The 19,844-nt window shown below is 39.8% G+C and overlaps 1 protein-coding gene across 1 annotated transcript in view; it reads right to left on the bottom strand.

Moving 5' to 3' along the window:
* Positions 1-338: 338 nt before the first annotated feature.
* Positions 339-19,844, bottom strand: part of Dct (dopachrome tautomerase) — a 37,585-nt gene continuing 18,079 nt past the window's right edge. Inside the window, exons 5-8 of the mRNA XM_048800749.1 lie at positions 18,277-18,456; positions 16,650-16,785; positions 5,320-5,521; positions 339-657 (exon numbers count right to left, since the gene is read on the bottom strand). Coding sequence (XP_048656706.1) covers positions 485-657; positions 5,320-5,521; positions 16,650-16,785; positions 18,277-18,456 — 691 coding nt within the window. The 3' untranslated portion in view covers positions 339-484. The remainder of the gene's footprint in view (positions 658-5,319; positions 5,522-16,649; positions 16,786-18,276; positions 18,457-19,844) is intronic.

Here is a 19,844-nt window from a genome sequence, read left to right as displayed (position 1 = left end):
AGCTCTTGACATATCATATTTCATACATTAGATTCAAGTTGGTTATGAACTCCCAATTTTACCCCAAATACAGATTGCAGAATCACATCGGTTACACATCCACATTTTTACATAATGCCCTATTAGTAACTGTTGTATTCTGCTACCTTTCCTATCCTCTACCATCCCCCCTCCCTCCCCTCCCATCTTCTCTCTCTACCCCATCCACTGTAATTCATATTTCTCCTTGTTTATTTTCCCATTCCCCTCACAACCTCTTATATGTAATTTTGTATAACAATGAGGGTCTCCCTCCATTACCATGCAATTTCCCTTTTCTCTCCCTTTCCATCCAGAATCTTTAGCTAAACATCTTCTGTACTGGGGATGATATCACTAGAGGGGAAGCTATGCCAGAGATCTTCAACTAAAGAACAGTGAAGACTTGTCCTATTATTTTAAAGGTCAGAATGCCAACTCTTCTTTAGGGTAGAGTCTGAGCCTCCTAAGCGCCTTCTGTGTATCTCTTGTTGCTTAGATGAGTCTCCATCAGGGGTGTGTATCCTTTTCGAAGCCTTCGGTATTGAAGGTACATCAGCAGCACAAAAAGACCCACCATAGCCAGCAGCAGCCCTGAAACCACTAAGAGTGTTGGGCTCCAACCTGGAGTTTCTTCCACTGAAATTAAAGCAGAAGAGAAAGTTCCACAATCAGGATTTCCATCAGCTGAATATTCTCAGTAAAGGGAAGAATAAACTTATTTGTCTATCACATGCATTTTCATTGATAAAGCAAAACTACCCTTGCAGAATGGAATTTATGTTCTCTTTCCTCACCAACTGTTCATCATAGCCACAGTTGTTTTCTCCAGGAAGTTGGAAAGGGCACCTCATTATTTAAATACAACTTACTACATTTTTAAAAATTGTTACAATAAGTGCTTTTGTGCAGATAAACCCTCTAAGGAAGTATACAACTATTTTATAAGTTAGAAACTTATTTGTAAAAATGCATGCTAAAATGGTATCTGGGGAATTACAACCCCTAATTATGCAACCATCAGGTAGGACTATCTGCTTTTGTCTCTGCCTTTTTTATAGATGATAAATGTGAAAGGGATCAGACTGGCTCTTAAAACAAGAGACATTCAATAGCAGAATTAGATAGATCTGTAACCCATTAAAATAGTTGTAAAATCTGAATGTTCCACATGGTAAATATAACCCTCTACTCACATATATTGTATAAGCACCCTTCCACAAAATTAGTGATTTTATTTTTAATATATTTAGAACTATTTGTCATTTCTTCAAAAAAATATCCTTTCCACTATCAGCTCTTCTAAAAATTCTGTCCCTTGTTCTATACCCTACACCCTTATAAACATAATATTACCTTCCCTGTTCTTTTCATAGAGGCCAAGACCCATCCTGACCAGATTCCTCTGTTGTTGTTGTTGTTATTATTATTATTATTCCATTCCTCCTCCCCCTCCTCCTCTTCCTCTTCTTCCCCCCAACCCCATTTTTTTTGTACTGGGGACTGAACCAAGGGTTGCTGAACCACTGAGCCACATCCCCAGTCCTTTTTTTCAGTTTTATTTTGAGACAGGGTCTCTCTAAGTCCTTAGGGCCTTGCTGAATTGCTGAGGTTGGTTTCAAACTCAATCCTCCTGCCTCAGCCTCCCAAGTTACTGGGATTATAGGTGAGCATCACCATGCGCGACTAGTTACATCTTCTTAAAACAGATTTTTATTCTGCCATTTCTTTATTAAGGCACCCAAAATGATTGCCTTTTAGTATTGTCCAAATCCTCTGCCTAGCTTTTATAGTGATCTTTTTTTTTAATTGTGTTGGAATACACACATAAAATTTTACCATGTTAACCACTTTTTACCACAGCTCGTTGGCATTAAGGACAGTTACATTGTTGCGAGGCCATTATCATCATTTCCATCAACTGTCCCCAGAACTCTTATCTTGTAAAACTGAAATGTTGTATCCATTAAACAGTAACTCCCCATTCACCCCACCCTCCAACCTCTGAAAACCAGTCTCTGTCTCCATGAATTTGACTATTTTATATTCTTGAATAACTGGAATTATGGAATATTTGTACTACTATGTCTAGCTTATTTCACATTAATCTCCTCAAGGTTTATTCTTGTTGCAGCACATAACAGAATTTTCTTCCTTTTAAAGGCTAACTAATTTTCCATTGTATTTATATAGCACAGTTTGTTTATCCATTCATCTATTAACGGGCACCTGGGTTGCTTCCACCTTTGGTCATTGAGAAAAATAATGTTATGAACATAAATGGACAAATATCTTTTCAAAACCCTTCTTTTGATTTTTTTGGATGTATACCAACAAGTGCAATTGTTAGATTATAAGGTAATTCTGCATTCAGTTTTCTGAGAAATTCCCTATAGTGGTGTGCCATTTTATATTCCCATCGGCAATGCACAAGGGTTCCAATTTCTCCACATCCTTGCCAACACTAACTATATACTGCTTTTTTAATAGTAGCCACCCTAATAGGTATGAGATGGTATCTCGCTGGGGTTCTGCCTGGCTCTTGAGGGCCTCTGTAATCAGCCTTTTTACAGGTCAGACCTTAATTCACAGTAATCCCCTGCCCGGGCCTTTCACTACAGCCAGGTGTAGAGGGAAAGGAACTTTCTTTCCACTCTATGAAGGTTTGACAATTTGAGTTTATAAAAGAAACTAACAAGGAAGAGATTAACAAAAGATTCAGCACACAAGCATGAACATATATGTGCAAGAGAGTCGCAGGAGGCATGCTGAAAGAAGGGCATCTTGATGCTCACATACCCTCTTTTCAGGTGAAAGGGAACTGGGGCTATAGGTAACTTTGGGGAAAGAGTGAATGATTTTAAGAGAGATTCCTACTCCCAAGAACATACAGTAATCTGGGACAAAGTTCTCCTGGCTCTGACTGGGCGTCACCTCTAGTCTTTGTTCTGCGAGTTCATCTTCTGGAGGACCTGCCTTCAGGTAGAATGGGGAACTTCAGAGACAGTCCTTCAGCAATTTGGGAGGAAAAGGGGTGGAGCTGGCAGGGAGGGGGCAGGAGAAGGACAGAGAGACCTCGGTTCTCCTTTAGCTCAAAGCATTTGGCCTGCCCATGTGTCTCACTTTGAGAGACCCTTTTCTGACCCCATGCAGAAAACACATTAGACCACATGTGCCTTTCCCTGTCTGTCCCCCTCCTTCTTGAGTCTGACATATACCCTCACCTTCCTCTCCTCTGCATGTCTCTTAAAATCTTGTTCAATGCCCACCTCCTTCAAGGAGCCATTCCCCAGTCCCTCACCCCAGAACATGCCTCCCCAGAACAGACCCCTTGGGCATGAGGGTGACGTAGAAATGAAGGCAATTAAGATTCAGTAGATGCAGAAAGAAGCCTTCCCAGAGCCTGCACAGACCTTGCTCAGACAGCCCTCCCCTCTGGTAGTTTCCTCCACACATTTACCTTCCTACAGAGTGCCACGTTTGGAAGTCCAAACCCCTTCTTCCTTTGTCTTTCACATCTGCTGGTTCTTTGCACAAAACAGTATGGAAGTTCTCAGGCCTATCTACTTCTTTGGCTCTTCACTTCCTTTCTAGAAAGCTCCCCCAGGGCACATCCAAACTAACATCAAATTAAATTCATGTGCTGTTGATCGTCCTTCTGTCCTGCTCATTTGCTGGGCACCACTCAGTAAATGTGAGAGCTAGAGAGGAGTCCCCTACTATTTACAGTTAAATCTGCCCAGGCAGGATTGTAGATTTCATTGTCAAGCCAGTAAATGAATATGAATTTGCATCTTCTGATGAGTTAGCACATTATGGGCATATTTTGGACTCAGATGATACATGTTGATCAACTGTCATCAGAGGAAATCGAAACAGGTCAGAGTGTACATTCCAAATTTTCAATTATTATTTTGTTTCATCCCAGAGGAAAGACAGAGAAATTGAAAAGACATATCCTCAATTATTCAAAGTTACTTCAAAGAAGAATAAGGAGACGCAGAGCTAGATAGAAAAACAGGGGACAGATTCTAGTGCCTGAAAGACTCCGATGTCAGAGAGAGATGGGGGAGCACAGAAATCATCTTGATCTCTTTGTAGACTGAGATTTGGGGAAAATGAAATAGATACAAATGGGAAAAAGTGATCAGAAGATTGTTGTTGTGCATATTTCTTGAAAATTCAGATATTTTTGTGATGGTTTTTTTTTTTTTTTTTTTTTTTTATCTTTCCTTTCTCAAACTTTCCTAAAATTCTTGAAATGGCATGTGAAGCCATATTAAGGTCTGGGCAAAAAGAACATAGTATTTCCCGGTATATGCTGACAAAAATATTCTCCGGGCTGGGGATGTGGCTCAAGCGGTAGTGCGCTCGCCTGGCATGCGTGCGGCCCGGGTTCGATCCTCAGCACCACATACCAACAAAGATGTTGTGTCTGCCGAAAACTAATAAATAAATATTAAAAAAAAAATATTCTCCAATTTTGAACCAAATGAGATGAGTCAATAAACGTTCTATGATTTAAAACCATGACTCAGAAAACATTAACTTATAAACATCACATAAAGCCCCACGTAGTCCAATCTGCTGGCAGGCCAATGTCAACCATCATAAACCTACCCCCACAGGGTGAACAGTACAGGCAGATGAAAAGGACTAATCCAGTTTCAAAGAACATAAGTGTGTAAAAGACCCACACAACAGTCTGTCTGCATTCAAAAGTGTGATGGTTGTTACTCATCATCAAATTTTTACATTCATTTTGGTCTTTTAAAATACTGCCTGATATTATTTCTTACCACAATTACTGGGCTTTGGGCCTCCCTTTGAATTTTGGGCTCCAGGCGAATCCCATAACTTGTCTTACCATAACCCCAGCCCCACCTTCAGGCAAGGATCCCTACATCCTGCTAGTCCAGGTCACATGTGGCTAGTTCATTTAGACTTTATTGGTTGGGCTTTTGAAACAGCCATAAAGCAGTTTTCGATTCATTTGATTAATTCTGATAGAATTGTCAAATCAGGCAGAGGAGTCAATAGTTCCTCTGTGAAATAAGGTCCCTTAATAACTTTCGGTTTCCTAGAACAACAGGGTGCCAACTAGTGCCTTTCTGATGTTTAATTGGCAGTTTAATGACTCATCTTGTTAAATACATATATTTCAGAAAATAGCCAATAAACTTAACTAGGCCTGAATGCTTCAATTAAAGGTCTTGGTTTACATTACATTAAAAAGAAAGAAAGAAAGTAAGCTCTTTTAGAAGTTGAATGAATCACCCGTGTAGAAGCTGTATTAGCTACCTGGCAGATCAATGGTGTAACTGTAGCCAAGTTGTTCTGCAGGTAAAAAGAGTTCCTCATTGGTGACCGGAGGAAAGAAAGGAACCAAGTTATACATCCGATTGTGGCCAATAGGTGCCAGCTCCTGAGGCCAGGCATCCACAGGAGGGTTGTATCTTCTCATCCACTCATCAAAGATGGCGTCAGTAAAGGAATGGAGAACCTGCAAGACAGCACAGCATGGCGTTTAACATGGAAGGGCCCATTCCAACCAACCAACCAACCGACTGGAGCTTTCTCCAAATGGAATAGAGCTCTTGTTGACCCGAGGAGCTGCTGTGTGCCCAATTCACCCTTAACGACAACATACACGCTGACATCTCTTACTGAGTTTTCAGGGATGGTGGACATCTCTCTCCAAACAGGATTGTAGACCCTTCGTCAAGTGAACAAATGAAAGTGTGTTGCAGATTTAATATTGGTTTGTGAATATTTGAGGCCTTCACCCTGGGTGTGTTGATTTTTAATTTCAGAAAAAAAAATGTCAAGTATGATGAGATCTATACGCTAGTAAATATTCAAATGTTTTGGTTTAATAGGAAAGAGGAACAGGTGACAATATTACAGTTTTGTAATATAAAAAGATAGTAACAAGCAAAAAAAGAAAATCTTCATGTTTTTGAAATGAACTTTTAAATTTGCCTCATCAGGAACACCCCTTCATTTATTTTATAAATCCCTCACTTGGATTCTTGGTACTATGAAAGCAATAGGGAATCTAAAGATGTTGTAATGCAGATAGTGCTCATTTTTATTTTCTAAGAGAAGCTGTTAAAGTCCTTTTCAAATACAGCAATGATTAACGTGTTTTAAAATATTAACAGCAAAATCTCCACTTGTGCATCCCTGACTCTACAACAGGATGTAAATGCAAGACTCTGTATCTGGTGATTAGAGTTGGCAGACTGCAAGTTCATGGAGCTGAGGGAAGGTGGCTGCTTCTCTTTCCTCCTGTGCCCCAGGGATTGACACCCCAGGGCCACCACAGAAGTCCAACGGTTCTAAAACAACCATGCTGTGAGGAAGCCCAAACCATCCCCCATGAGAAACCCCATGCAAAAAGTCCTGAGACTTCTGTATCATCTGCCACCACCTGGTGCAAGTACACAGACAGACCCAGGCGCATCCCATAACTTGTCTCACTGTAATCCCAGAACTGGCACCGCCTGGCCAAGCCTTGCTAGAACTTCTGACCCATAGAAATCATGAGAAATGGAATGATTCTTGATGCTTCGAGCCACTAAGTGTTGTGATGACCTCTTAAGTAATGAGAACTATGGGGAAAGGCCTGGATACAGTCTCAGGCTCCAGCTCACTCTAGCATGTGCAGGGAAAGGTTTCTAGGTCCCCAAGGAGAAGAAGCAAGACTCCTCCAGTCCTCTAGGAATCAGAACCAAAATGGGAATTCAGAGGTGATCACTTAAGTCACATGGTAGACACAGACACAGGTGCGCACGGAAATTCCCAAGTTCAAACTTAAGGTAGATGGTAAAAATAAGAAGGTAGGTCAGTCTTTCTAAATGAGACAATTCCCGATGGCAATTTTGAAAAATGTTATCAAACTTGTTATTTTATGAAAATATTTATTTATCCTTCCTTTGCTCTACCAAGGATTTGAAGCAATATATAATCAGAAGGTGGCTTTCACATTTTCCTAAATAAGCCATATGTAATAGGCAGGAAATAGTTCAACAGCACACAGGCTTCTACTTAGCTGGCTAAGTTCTTTTACTGGGAACATTTTAGTGAGGCATGAGAAATTATCTCCAGCCTAGACTGAAAGCAGGGGACCTCTCCAATTCATATGTTGAAATCCTAACCCCAATGTAATGGTGTCAGGAGGTGAGGCCTTCGAAAGGTGAAGGTCATGAAAATGGAGCCCTTGCTTTCAGTGATATGAGGACACGGAAAGAAGAGGGTCCTTACCACACATCGAGCCTGCTGATACCTTGAGCTCGGACTTACCAGCCTCCAGAACTGTGAGAAATGAACATTTAATAAGCCACACAGTCTATGGTATTTGTGTTATAGCAGCCTGTGTGGACTAAGACACAATTGTGGGGGGAAAGGACATTTGAGCAGTAACAGTGTCTTCTAGGCAGAGCTCGGCAAAGATGGTTTGTTTGCCATTTTGCTCTAATTTTCTCTAGTCCCTATCTACACTCACTGGACCCTGAGCAGAAAGAATAGAAAGTATTTTTCCAGCATCTTGAAGGAGTTACATCTGAAACCCTCACTTCTTCTTAGATGTGTATAATAGCACTGTATCCAGATATACATACAAATGCATGAAGTGTATACAACATACATTGCCCAAGATATATTATCATGTAGAAGAAAAATAGCCAGAGCACTAGAAATTCAGTTGTTAGTCCCTTGAAAAAGAAAGCCTTTGCTTTATGGATTAAACCCTGAACAGATACAAACAGAAGACTCCACATGGTTCTTCTGAGAGTGGGTCAACTTTAGAAGAAGGGACCCCTTCAATATATATCCATAAGCAACGTGGCAGGTTGAGGAGACAGAAGCAAAGTAATGTGAGAGGAGAATCTACCTGGAGGCAGAACTGTCCCCAAGCCACACTTGGCCACTAGATCATCAAAACTTTAGAAAGGATCAGTGCTAGAACTCTTAGATTTGTATATGAGTTGTGGCTTGCCACTTGTTCATGCCTTATTTCATAGATAATGAAGTGTACATAATGCATCTCTTAGCCCAAGCTTAGTTCTTCTCAGTAGAGTACATGTAAGGAAGATTATAAAGCCTAGAGTTGGAAAGGACATCTTCAGATGACATTTAGCACCTGCCAAATTAAAAAACAAAAACATCCCAGACTGAGCCCACAGAAATCCTGCCACCTGGAGTCCTTTCCAAACAGGTGGTCAGCCATCCTCTCTGATACCTCAGCTCTTCTAAAACTCACCAAGATGTTTGCTGCTCAGGAGAGAGTGGCTGCCTGTCTGTTACTTTAAAACTGCATATTTTTAAAAAAGTAAATAAAGCATTTAAGAAATGTAACTACATATAATAAAACCAGTGGCCTCATCTTTTCAAAAGCCATGAAAAATTATTCAGACCTACCCTTCTCCAATTAGTGTTAATTCTGATTAACATGATCTAACAGGACTAAATTATCCCAGCTATAATGAAAGCAATTGTGAAGAGATCAAGTTAAGAATTGTTTAAACTGACAAGAGAGAAAATTGCTGTGAGAAGGCTGGACGAGGGGAAATGTATGAGTAGGAAACTTCTTACAGTCTCTGCTCAGCCTCTTACTGGATGGTGTGCACTTGAGCACATTTCTTAGCCTCTCTGGATTCTATTTTCCCCATATGTAAAAAACAAGAAGAGTACTTCACCATACACAGCTTTGTGAAGTTGAGAGATTAAATTTGCATTAAATTTGCACAGTGGCTGTCACAGAACAAAGGCTTAATAATATATATAACATTCTCCTAACCCTGAGCCTCACACATACTAAACACACACTTTCCACTGTCTACACCCCCAACCCCTAACAGAAATTCACTGAGCATCCACTACCTGCCAGGAACATTTCTAGAGGTTGGATATGTTGTCAATGATCCCACTCACTTCCCACAAACTCATGAAACCCAGAAAATACATCTTTTATTATGACCAGATTTTTAGGTTTTCCAGGAAATAAGATATCTAAAGAGAATGTTGTATTTTGTTATTTACTTACATGGGGAACAAACCATTTCCACTAATTCTGACTCTATTAAATAGATTTTTGTTTTGTTTTTTCTTTTTCCAGAAGTCCTGATCCTACATGAACAGACAGACCACAAGAAAGGGAATGCAAACAGAATTTTTTCTTTTTCTGGTACTAGGGATTGAACTCAGGGGCACTCAACCACTGAACCACATCTCCAGCTCTATTTTGTATTTTACTTAGGGACAGGATCTCACTGAGTTGCTTAGGGCCTCACTTTTGCTGAGGCTGGCTTTGAACTCACAATCGTCCTTTCTCAGCCTCCTGAGCCACTAGGATTACCAGTGTGCATCACCACGCCTGGCCGCAAACAGAATTTGAAATGGATAAAATGATGTTGAACTTCACTTAGAAGGAGAGGAATGCACATTAAAACTCACAGAGGTACCATTTTACCTGGCAAAGATGAAAAGGTAGGATAACTAATAACAAAGATCCTAAGAGTGAGAGAGCTGTGACTCTGATGTACATGTGTGCAGAGGGTAGGTCCTTTGCCTTTGGGAGGCAATTCTAGAACATCCATCCAATATCAGGCGTATTTATTTGCCCCTCAACCCAGGGACTGCATTATTTTAAAGTCCAAGGTTATTTGTTGGAACATCATTTGTAAAGTAAAAAAATCAGAAGCCACTAAATGCAAGCTAGAGGTGTTGGGACTTCAAGAGGTAATTAGGTCATAAGAGATCCACCCTCATGAGTGGACCATGCTTTCCTCATAGCCGTGAGTTTGTTCTTACTCTGAGGGGGGCTGGATTATTTATTGTGAGAGTGTGTTTCCCCCTGCCTCAGCTCTCTTAAAACATACTTCTTTCACATCTACCAACTTGCCTTTCATTTTTTGCCATGAGTTGACTCTGTATGAGGCCCTCATCAAAAGCCAAGCAGATGTCAGTGCCATGTTCTAGATCTCCAGAACTGTGCACTAAAAAATCTCTTTCCTGTTAACTGACCAAGCCTCAGGTATTTTGTTAAAACAATACAAAATACGCAAAGACAGTGCCCAGCAATAGGAGACCATTTAAAAATTTCAGGATAAATCCATACAACAGAATGTCATACAGCTGGGGGGCAGGGGGGGAGGCAAAAAGAAAACCCTTAATGAACTGTTACAGGGATCTATAATTATAAATAAATAGATAAGGAAGGCACAGAAGTATCTATGGTATGTTCCATTTTAATAAGTATGTAAACCTCTTTGCTTCTGTATATATAAAATACATCTGGAAGATTAGAGGAAAAAATTATAATGGGTCGCTGGAAGATAGTAGTGATACAAGGACTTCATTTTTTGAATTCTCATGTGAATTATCTATTTAAAAATTTTGAGATTAAAAAACTTAGGGAAGATTGGAAGTGTATCTCAGTGATAAAAAAGGCTTCCTTAGCATGCATGAGCACTTGGGTTCGGTCCTCAGCGCCAAAATTGAATAAAATAAAGAATTCAGGGAAGGGGCTGGGGTTGTGGCTTAGTGGTAAGAGCACTTGCCTAGCATGTGTGAGGTCCTGGGTTCAATTCTCAGCACCACATACAAATACATGAATAAAATAAAGGCCCATAACATCTAAAAAATAAATAAATGAATGAACAAAGAATTCAGGGAACTATGCAACAACCTTAAAATTAGATAAACTAAATGAAGATGAGATATTATATGAAATGTGTGCATTATAGCTGCAACTGTATAAAACTTGAGAAAATAATAAGAAAAATTGAGATGAATTATGGACTTTTAAAAATTTTTAAACCAACTTTTCTGTAATTATAAATAATGAAAAAGGCATTAACCTACTCAAAATAAAAATTTGACATGAAATAATGCTATTCTGATTTTGAAAGCTATCAGTCAAATTATGATTTTTGTTATTTGAATAAAAAGTAGATACTTTTTAAGTTCTTCACTCTTGGGGAGAATAAAGCAATATACTTTACTTCTTTTAAAAAAAAAACTTCAGCTAGGAACTGGGATTGTGGCTCAGCAGAGTGCTTGCCTCGCAAGTATGAAGCACTGGGTTAGATCCTCAGCACCTCATAAAAATAAATAAAAATGAAATAAAGGTATTGTGTCCATATACAACTAAAAAAATAAAAATAAAAACTTCAGCTAAACTCAGAAGTATTTCATGCTTGTTATTGAGAACTTTTCATTTTCCTATATTGTAGCCTAGGACAGTAGAATCAGAAGTGGTCTTACAGGGTTAACTCTCGGAAATCTATTAGGTATTTGTTTTTAGAAATTTATTTTCTCTTGTTTTATATTCCTGAATTAATGAATCTATCTTACCCAATTGATTATTATTGCTATGAAATAAAAAATGGTAATAAGACTTGTGTAACTTAGTCCAGGTAGAATTTCAGTATATAAACTGAAAAACAAATACATGAGTTTTTTAGTGAGTAGCAACTATTAACTGGTTCCTTCCAGACACTGAGGAATTGAAAGAACTTAGAGCTCACCAAACAATCTCACTAAAAAGGACAATGGTGAAAAGATGTCACCACAATTCCATCAGAATGACTGCTATCAAAAAGATAGAAGATAGCAAGCACTGTTGAGGACCTGGGAAAGGGGAATGCTTGCACACTGTTGGTGTAAAATTAGTAACACCATTATGGACAACAGTACAGAGGTTCCTCAAAAAGTTAATATAAAACCACCATATGATCCAACCCACCTGGGTATATATCCAAAGGAAATAAGCTCAGTATGTCAGAGAGAAATCTGCACTCACATGTTTATTCAGCACTATTCACAATACCCAAAATAAAATGGAATCTCTGTAAGTATCCAACTGATAAATAAGTAAGAAAAATGTGGTACATACACATAATGGAATACTATACGGTTATCAAAAAGACAATTTTTGACATTTGCAACAGCATAGATGAACCTGAAGGATAGTATGTTAAGAGAAATAAGCCAAGCACAGAAAGACAAACGCCTCACAGTCACATCCAAATGTACTTTTAAGGAATTGGGAATAATGTTACTAACCTCTAACACAGTTTCCCTCTTGGCAGTTAAAATATTTAACTGTATGATCTACTGGTTTCCTTTATTTTTTTTCTTTTTTGGATTATATCTAAATTTAATATTGAAGGCAGCACAACTCAGCATTTCTGTGGCTTAATCTTATTTTCCATGATGACATGTGCATTTCTTTCAATTATCTTAAAAATTATTAGAATTTCAGAGATTGGTTCAGAGCTTTTCCTGTATTCTAATGTTCTGCCTTCTTTTACTCATGATTATGATCATACACAATGTTGTACTTCTCCTGCTTGAAGATATTTCAGGAAAAATCATTTTAATAAATGTCACATGCAATATATTTTGCAAGAATTACCTCCTGAATTTGAAATTCCAGAAGCTATAACTCTGTAAACTGACACGCTTTAACTTAAATCTTAATACGCAAAATACAATTTAAGGCTGAATTGGCTTCTACATAAAACTGTTTGTAAATAGCCTAAGGTAAGGGGTGTCTTTCTAAAACCAGTGTCATTATTCCTTCTGAGTCTTCAAAGAAAGTCTGTGGCTTTGGTTTATTTATGTGTATATGATAGCATGTCTCCAAAGAAAGCACAATTTTAAGTATCAAAGATATTAAACGTAATGAAGACCAACATGATTAAACAACTAATATCTTTGAACTACATGTAGTCATGGGATTACTTACCCATAAAGTTTTAATATGGGTTTTCACCTCACATAGGAAAAGAGTAATATTAGAGATAGTCTGATTGCATAGAAAGGGCATTGATTTCCCCAGAGTAAGGGGCAGCAAAGTAAAGCCCGGGACGTTATGTTAAATGAAATACTCCAATCACAGAAAAATACCATATGGGCCCGCCCCCTATTTTTTTAAATAAAGTTTTATTGGAACACCACACTTGTTTGCTGATGCATCGTCCATGCCTGCTTTCATACTACAGTGGCAGAGCTAAGGAGTGGCAATAGGGACCATCTGGTCCCAAAAGCCAAGGATATTTGCTGTTTGGCCACTTGCAGAAAAATGTTGCCTTCCCCTATGCACCTGGTTGGCTTCTTCCAAAGAAGGAGCTAGCAGTTCTAGAGAGGTGGGATGCTGAAAACCAAATTACTGGCACCACCATTATTTCTTGTAGGAGTAGAGAAAGGTTTAGAGTGTCATTCTCAATTTGTCACAGGAGTCCATGGTTCCATTCATAATATTTTTGAATTCTGGATGAGAAGTATTGTGACATTTTCCTTATGTATATGATCATTTGTATAAATTATGTAGTTGAAAATGTATGTTTTAATAAAAAACATATTTCGAGACATATAGTTAGATAAATAGCAGAGAAGGCAGACACCAGAAGTGCTCATGCTGAGCACTAAGGGCTGAGATGGTAGCCCAGAAAGTGATCTGAAAGATCAAGTCAGAACCATTGGACAAGGCAGGCTGCAAGATGGGAAAAATGGCTGTGGAGCCCTTGCAGAGAAGCCCCCGGCCTGGCTGCAGGTGGGACCAAGAGGCCGCACTTCTGACAACCCCTTCATTTACTGCTACCACACAAAGCTGAGCAGAGAAACATATGTTAGAAGGAAGAACCAGCTCTACCAACTGCTTCTATTGCAGGATTTCCTGGATCTCATTGGGGAGCCCCAGAAAGATGCTCAGACCTGACTGACTCCATTCTTCATGTCATCAGGCAAGCTTAGTCATTGGAAACTGCACTTTAACTCTCCTGAAGATCTCCTCTTTTTGTACCCTGGGTTCAGCAAAAATAATAAGTCACTTTTGAAATACCTCTCATTTTGTGCTGTCAGTCAACTGCCTCAGGGTACAACTGTCTACTATGGAGAACAAGATAAAGAACCCTAATTAAGGTTTGGAAATGCAAACCCAACTCATAGTTCCCATTCCTTCCCACTGACTACCATAAAACACATTATTATTTTTATGATAACATTTGCATTGTCCTTAACAGTTTCTACAGCATCATCATATTATCCTAATCTACAAGAGTTGCTTTAATAAGCACAACACTTTTTATCACCTCAAGATCAGGTCAAACAGCAGCTCCACATCATTCAGTGACATTCCTAAGGTTGCACAAGTAAGGACTAAAAAAAATCAAATTGGCTCATAACCCAGCATTCTTTTTACTATGACACGTAGCCTCCCAGGAACCCAGAAAAATAAAGTGCTATTACCTGATAGTTTGAGGATGTGTTGTGCAGTAGACCAAATTCATATATTGAAGCCTGAACCACCAAACATGGAAGTAACCAAGGTTAACTAAGGTCACAGGGGTGAGGCCCTGATATGTTAGGATTAGTGCCTTTATCAGAAAAGACACTGCAAAGCTCACTCCCTCTCTCTCCATCATATGAAGTCACAGTGAAGAACCCCAGGAATCCTTCACAAAAACCAGGTTAGTCAGCACCCTGATCCTAGACCCCAGACTCTCCAGAATGATGGGTATAAATGTCAGTCATTTAATTTCTCTAGTCCATAGTATTTTATTAGGGCAGACTGAGAAGACTAAGACACATTACTAAGATTAACGTTGAGGTGAAGTAAATTCTGGAAAAAGGAATGGTGTTTTTGGCCATAGTCCAATATAAACTCAGAAGCCGGGCAAAGTGGCACACGCCTGTAGTCCCAAGGATTACAGGAGGCCAAAACAGGGGGATCCCAAGTTTGAGGCCAGCATCAGCAACTTAGCACAACCCTGTCTCAAAAATTAAAAATAAAAAAGTAAAAAGGGGTGGGATACAGCTCAGTGGTAAAGCATGCCTGTGTTCAATCCCTACTACCCAAACAAAACAACAAAAAGGACAAGAGGTGAAATTTCTTCTTGCAATTGCTCCCAAGCCATCTAAGACATGTAAAGCAGAAAACAATGTTAAAATAGATGATGGTAAAATGAATGCCTGTAAAGCAGACTCTTTGTTGGGGTTCAGTGGCTGAAACATGAGAGGTTATGTTATGTAAACCTCCTAAGCCAAATTTACTGATCTGTACCTGAGAGGATCAAAGCAGACCCCAACATCTAGGAGGTGGCCTGCTACCATCGCCCAAGCCTCGATGTCCTCTAGTCAGATGTAAATATTTCCATAGAACATCAGACATGGCACTCTGTGATGAACCAGGACAAAAACCAGTCAACTCCATAGCCACATCTGAACCTAGACAAAATGTGAACACTGACCCAAGCCACAAAATACCCAACTCCTGACCACTGATTTATTGGTAACCTAAGTCTAGTCCTTCCTCCCTGTGCAGAAGAACTATTGATGTCTTCGATCATAGAACTACCCCTGCTTCCTGACATCATCTGATCCAGAGCAAAACTCTATCTTTTCCCCCAAATCACCTATCACATGCCCAAGTCCCATTGGTCCTTTCTAACATCTGCTACCTGAGACTCTCCACCATCTTCCATTCTCTCCACATGAGGAGTAATAAACCTACTGTGCTCAAATACAGTAGTGAAAAACAGAGGCTCCATCCATTCCAAGTCCCCAATGGACGACTGAAACCACAGAGAGTAACAAACCCTAGACACATTTTTTTTCCTATACATATGTACCTATGATAAAGTTTAACTTATAAAGGAGGCACAGTAGAAGATTAGCAAGAATTAACAATACAGAAAGTATAACAATAAGAAAGAAAGGTCATATGAATGTGGCCTCTTGAAGTATCTTGTACTGTACTAGCCCTTCTTTCAAACCATGCTTGGCCATGGCTAACTAACCTGTGGGCAAGGGACTAACGTACAGCTGTGCTCCCAGAAGGCTTTGGCTACAGGGCATTGATTACTCAGCAGCTGAATAATGTGGCCCTGACTGGCACTCCCTAATTTTGTTTGTCTCTGGAGAAACCATTGGTGAACATATCTTACAGACAAATAAAAGCTTAAAATTCTAAACTTTACATCCCATGGTCAAGTTTTACCAATTTTTTTTCCTCTTGTTTTAGAGGGAGTCAGAAATTAGACTCAACTGTATTGAGGGAGTTTACCACACGTGGGGTGTTAAAGAACCATGAAGCCCCTCCTGGTTAAGCGCAAATCTCTCTACTGGTTAACTTCCAATTCAGAGGTATAAAGCCAAGAAACAAAGTACCACAAATGTGAGCTTCTGTCTTTTTGCCACTGTTGAAGGTGTTTGTCAAATTGATTTGCCCAGCATCCCATCTCCATTTTCCTTCCCTCTTTAGGTTACCAGACCCTTTCTTTCCTGCAGGTAATTAACTCATTGAAGGTGGTTAACCCACTTCAAAACCACTCATTTAACCAACAAGAAACCATTTATAACTCCATCAATTTATGAACTCAACTCTGGACTGTAAATTTCTGGCCAAGGTCATCCAAAAGCTACTCATCCCAGAAGCATGAGGTTCTGATTAGGGGCTTCAGATACCAGCTCGCCAACCCAAGGGTGTGGATTATATAAGCCCACGTCACCTTGTTCCCACAGAGAATGAAACCCCACCAAACCTTAATGTTATTGAAAAATAAGTAAACCTGACATGTTCTCTAGAAACTTCTCCATCTTATTCTCAGAGTCTTGGAACATACCACAAAAACAGGGTCATTGGCAGCTGAATGTGGCTGAGCATTTGTCCCATTCAGGAAGGCGTGGACCAAATTGTGAAGGTTGGCCACTTGAGAGTCGATCGTCCCATCTGCTTTATCAAATCCTTCCAGGGCATTCCTGAGAGAAACCAGAACATCAGAGATAGCAGGCAAAGATGGAGAAAGGCCTCTTCTCATGGTTTCCAGCCTAGAAGGCCACTTCTAATCCAGGGCATATGAGAGGCTCTGTCAAGGCTACTTGAGTAAGCCCAGACCTGTGATGTTAATCTTCCATAGGGAAGGAATTCTTAATCCACACTACTTCTGCCTCTGTCCAGTTAAAATTTATCTTCATACTCCATGACAATTATTTACCTTCATACCTGCCTCTCATGCTCTTGAAGGTCAGGGTCTGAGTTCCCCCTCTTTTTTTAATAGCTGAAGTCAAATATCCTGCCATGATGGTGTGTGACTGATAAATTAATATCTAATCTTACCTATGCATATTTCTCAACTAAACAGATATTCACCTTGACTGTAACACATAATATCCTAAACATATCCCAGTATTCCCAGTATCTTTCTTTATGCCTTAGGAAAGAATTTCTCAGGAATTTTAATTGTCCATATCCTAACTCAGTGATCCTTATTAAATCTAAGCACACCTGAGAATCACTGGAGAGAAAATCACCCCCTACTCCTAGAGTATCTGATTCAGGAGGTGTGGGCTGGGTCCCAATAATTTGCATTTTTCTAACCAATTCCCAAGTGCTACCACATTTTGGGGGGAGCACTCTCCTAACTCTAATCCATAGGAAATGCAAGCTAATTTAATAGTATTTTTGTCATAATAAAAAACATGCATGTTCCTTTTAAAAACAATATTAAATGTTGCCCTTTACCTATCTTTGACACTACTCTGCTGTATCCAACTCCCGCACAGAATCTGGGCCCTGCTACACCTACACAGCTTCTGCACTTCAGTTCAGCCTACTATGCCTTTGGCCCCAGACAAGTTGTACAATTTCCATGAAGTTAAGAGAGAGAGACTCTAGTTTTGGAGAAGACGATAAATATATCCACCATCCCTTTTGGAAGTCCTCTTCCTCTTCATTAAAATCTTATTTCTGTACTACTTCTCATAATTCTTCCTAAGTCTTTTGGGGTGGAAGAAAAGTAACAGCTGGTCTTCACATTTTGAGCACTGGAATACCATTGCTGTGCCATAATTTGAGTTGAATTGATAATTTAGACTCCAATATTAAGGTCTGTGGCTGATAAATTTCTAATGTGACCATTAAAACCGAAGAAAAGAAAAACAAGCAGCACGGGCATTTTTAAAGCACTATAATTAACAAGATGCCATGGTCCCAGAGACTATACCTAGATAAAGAGAAAAATTAGAAATAAAAAAGGTGCTTTTGGACAGCTGAGTTCAAAGGGAAGAAACTCTACAATTGGCTCCAGTGTGTGGATGAAGACTTCCCTGATGCAGATGCCTTACTTCCTCTTATTAAGCCCCTCTCGTTACTCAACTCGGAGAAGTATCCCAGTCCCTGGATTTCCTTCCAGGCTACCTCAGCTCCAAACTGAAAATCTAAAGGTGTTGTAAAACAGCTTGAGCACCAACCTGAAGCTGAAGGTGGAGTTCTGGAAGAAAGGAGGACTGTCAAACTTGGGGAGAGACAGACAATCTTGTACATTTTTTAAGGTGGGCAGTTTCTCACTGTTTCTTCCCACTCGGTTTCTTCTCAGCAAACCTTCATAAGTGCCATTACACAGGGTGACCCGGCGGTTGTAGTCATCCAGACTAAGATTTAGAAGATTAAAAAATAATATATTTTAACTCATGAATATAAATTTGGGTCAAACAATCATATTCATAGTTATGGTAAAAATTTTGTTAGTTGCTAAAAATACTACCCCTGAAAATAACTACGGATCAAGAAGTTTAAGAATGTAAGAGGCACAAAATATGAATACAAGGATAATGTGATAATAATTACTGTTCCATTGAAAAGAGAGTAAGAGGCCCTTTAAGCAAAATGGCAACTCCTATGATGGGCATCTGGATCTGGGACAGCACAGTTGAGATCAGGAGGAGCCACATTACAGTGAGCCAAGCCAGTTTTGGTGGAAGTGACTATGTAGATCTAGGAAAGCATTTCAGGCAAATTGCAGGCAAACAAGAGATGAACAGCATAAAAGCAGATGCAACTCTACAGAGGAAAGGTTAATCAAAAAATTATTTTAAGCCAGGTGCGGTGGCACACACCTGTAATCCCAGAAGCCTGGGAAGCTGAGACAGGAGGATATATGTTCAAAGCCAGCCTCAGCAACATCAAGGGGCTAAGCAACTCAGTGAGACCCCATCTCTAAATAAAATTCAAAATAAGGCTGGGGATGTGGCTCAGTGGCTGAGTGCCCCTGAGTTCAACGCCCGGTACCCTGTCAAAAAATTATTTTAATGTTAAAGGAGATGGAAATGTTAATTACCTCAATTGGATTATTACACACTGTATACATATATCAAATTATCACACTGTACCCCATAATTTATACAATTAAAATAATAATTAACATTTTTAAAAGAAGGAACACCATCTCCAGAAACGTGCGATGGCTACATGACAAGCAAGGGGCTGACAAGGTCCCATAAAACACATTCTGCACAGCCATGGTGACCTGGAATTCCACCTTCAGACCACTGGTTCACTGACAGAGCTTTAAAGAGGTTACTGTGTGAGGGTTTTTAAAGGATTTTTGTTGTTTGCTTGTTTGTTTGTTTTAGTTGTAGATAGACATAATACCTTTGTTTTATTTATTTATTTTTATGTGGTGCTGAGGATCAAATCCAGGACGTCGAATGTGAATTTTAAAAGCTCAGGGATCGGAACATGGCGGCGAGAGGGGAGGCAGCGCTTTCAGTACCTCCTCAACAACGGGGTCAGAGAGACGCATGGATACGCTTAGATACGACCTGCTGAGAAACTCCTAGCAAAATTCCACTAAAGAGAGATCGGCCGGGAATCGGTAGGATTTTTGGAGGGACAGTCTGCGCTAGACGAGTGAATCTCCGCCACGCAGCGCAGAGGTCCAGCCCCGCCAGCCGCTGCCCGCGCAACTCGGCGACTGTCGGCTGCCTGCACCGGCCCCCGCGTCAGGGCGGATAGCCTCCGAGGCGCAGCGCAGCAGGAG

This window comes from Marmota marmota, unplaced genomic scaffold (assembly GCF_001458135.2).
Source record: "Marmota marmota marmota unplaced genomic scaffold, marMar, whole genome shotgun sequence".
Classification (NCBI taxonomy): domain Eukaryota; kingdom Metazoa; phylum Chordata; class Mammalia; order Rodentia; family Sciuridae; genus Marmota; species Marmota marmota.
This window is presented reverse-complemented; position numbering and strand designations above follow the sequence as displayed.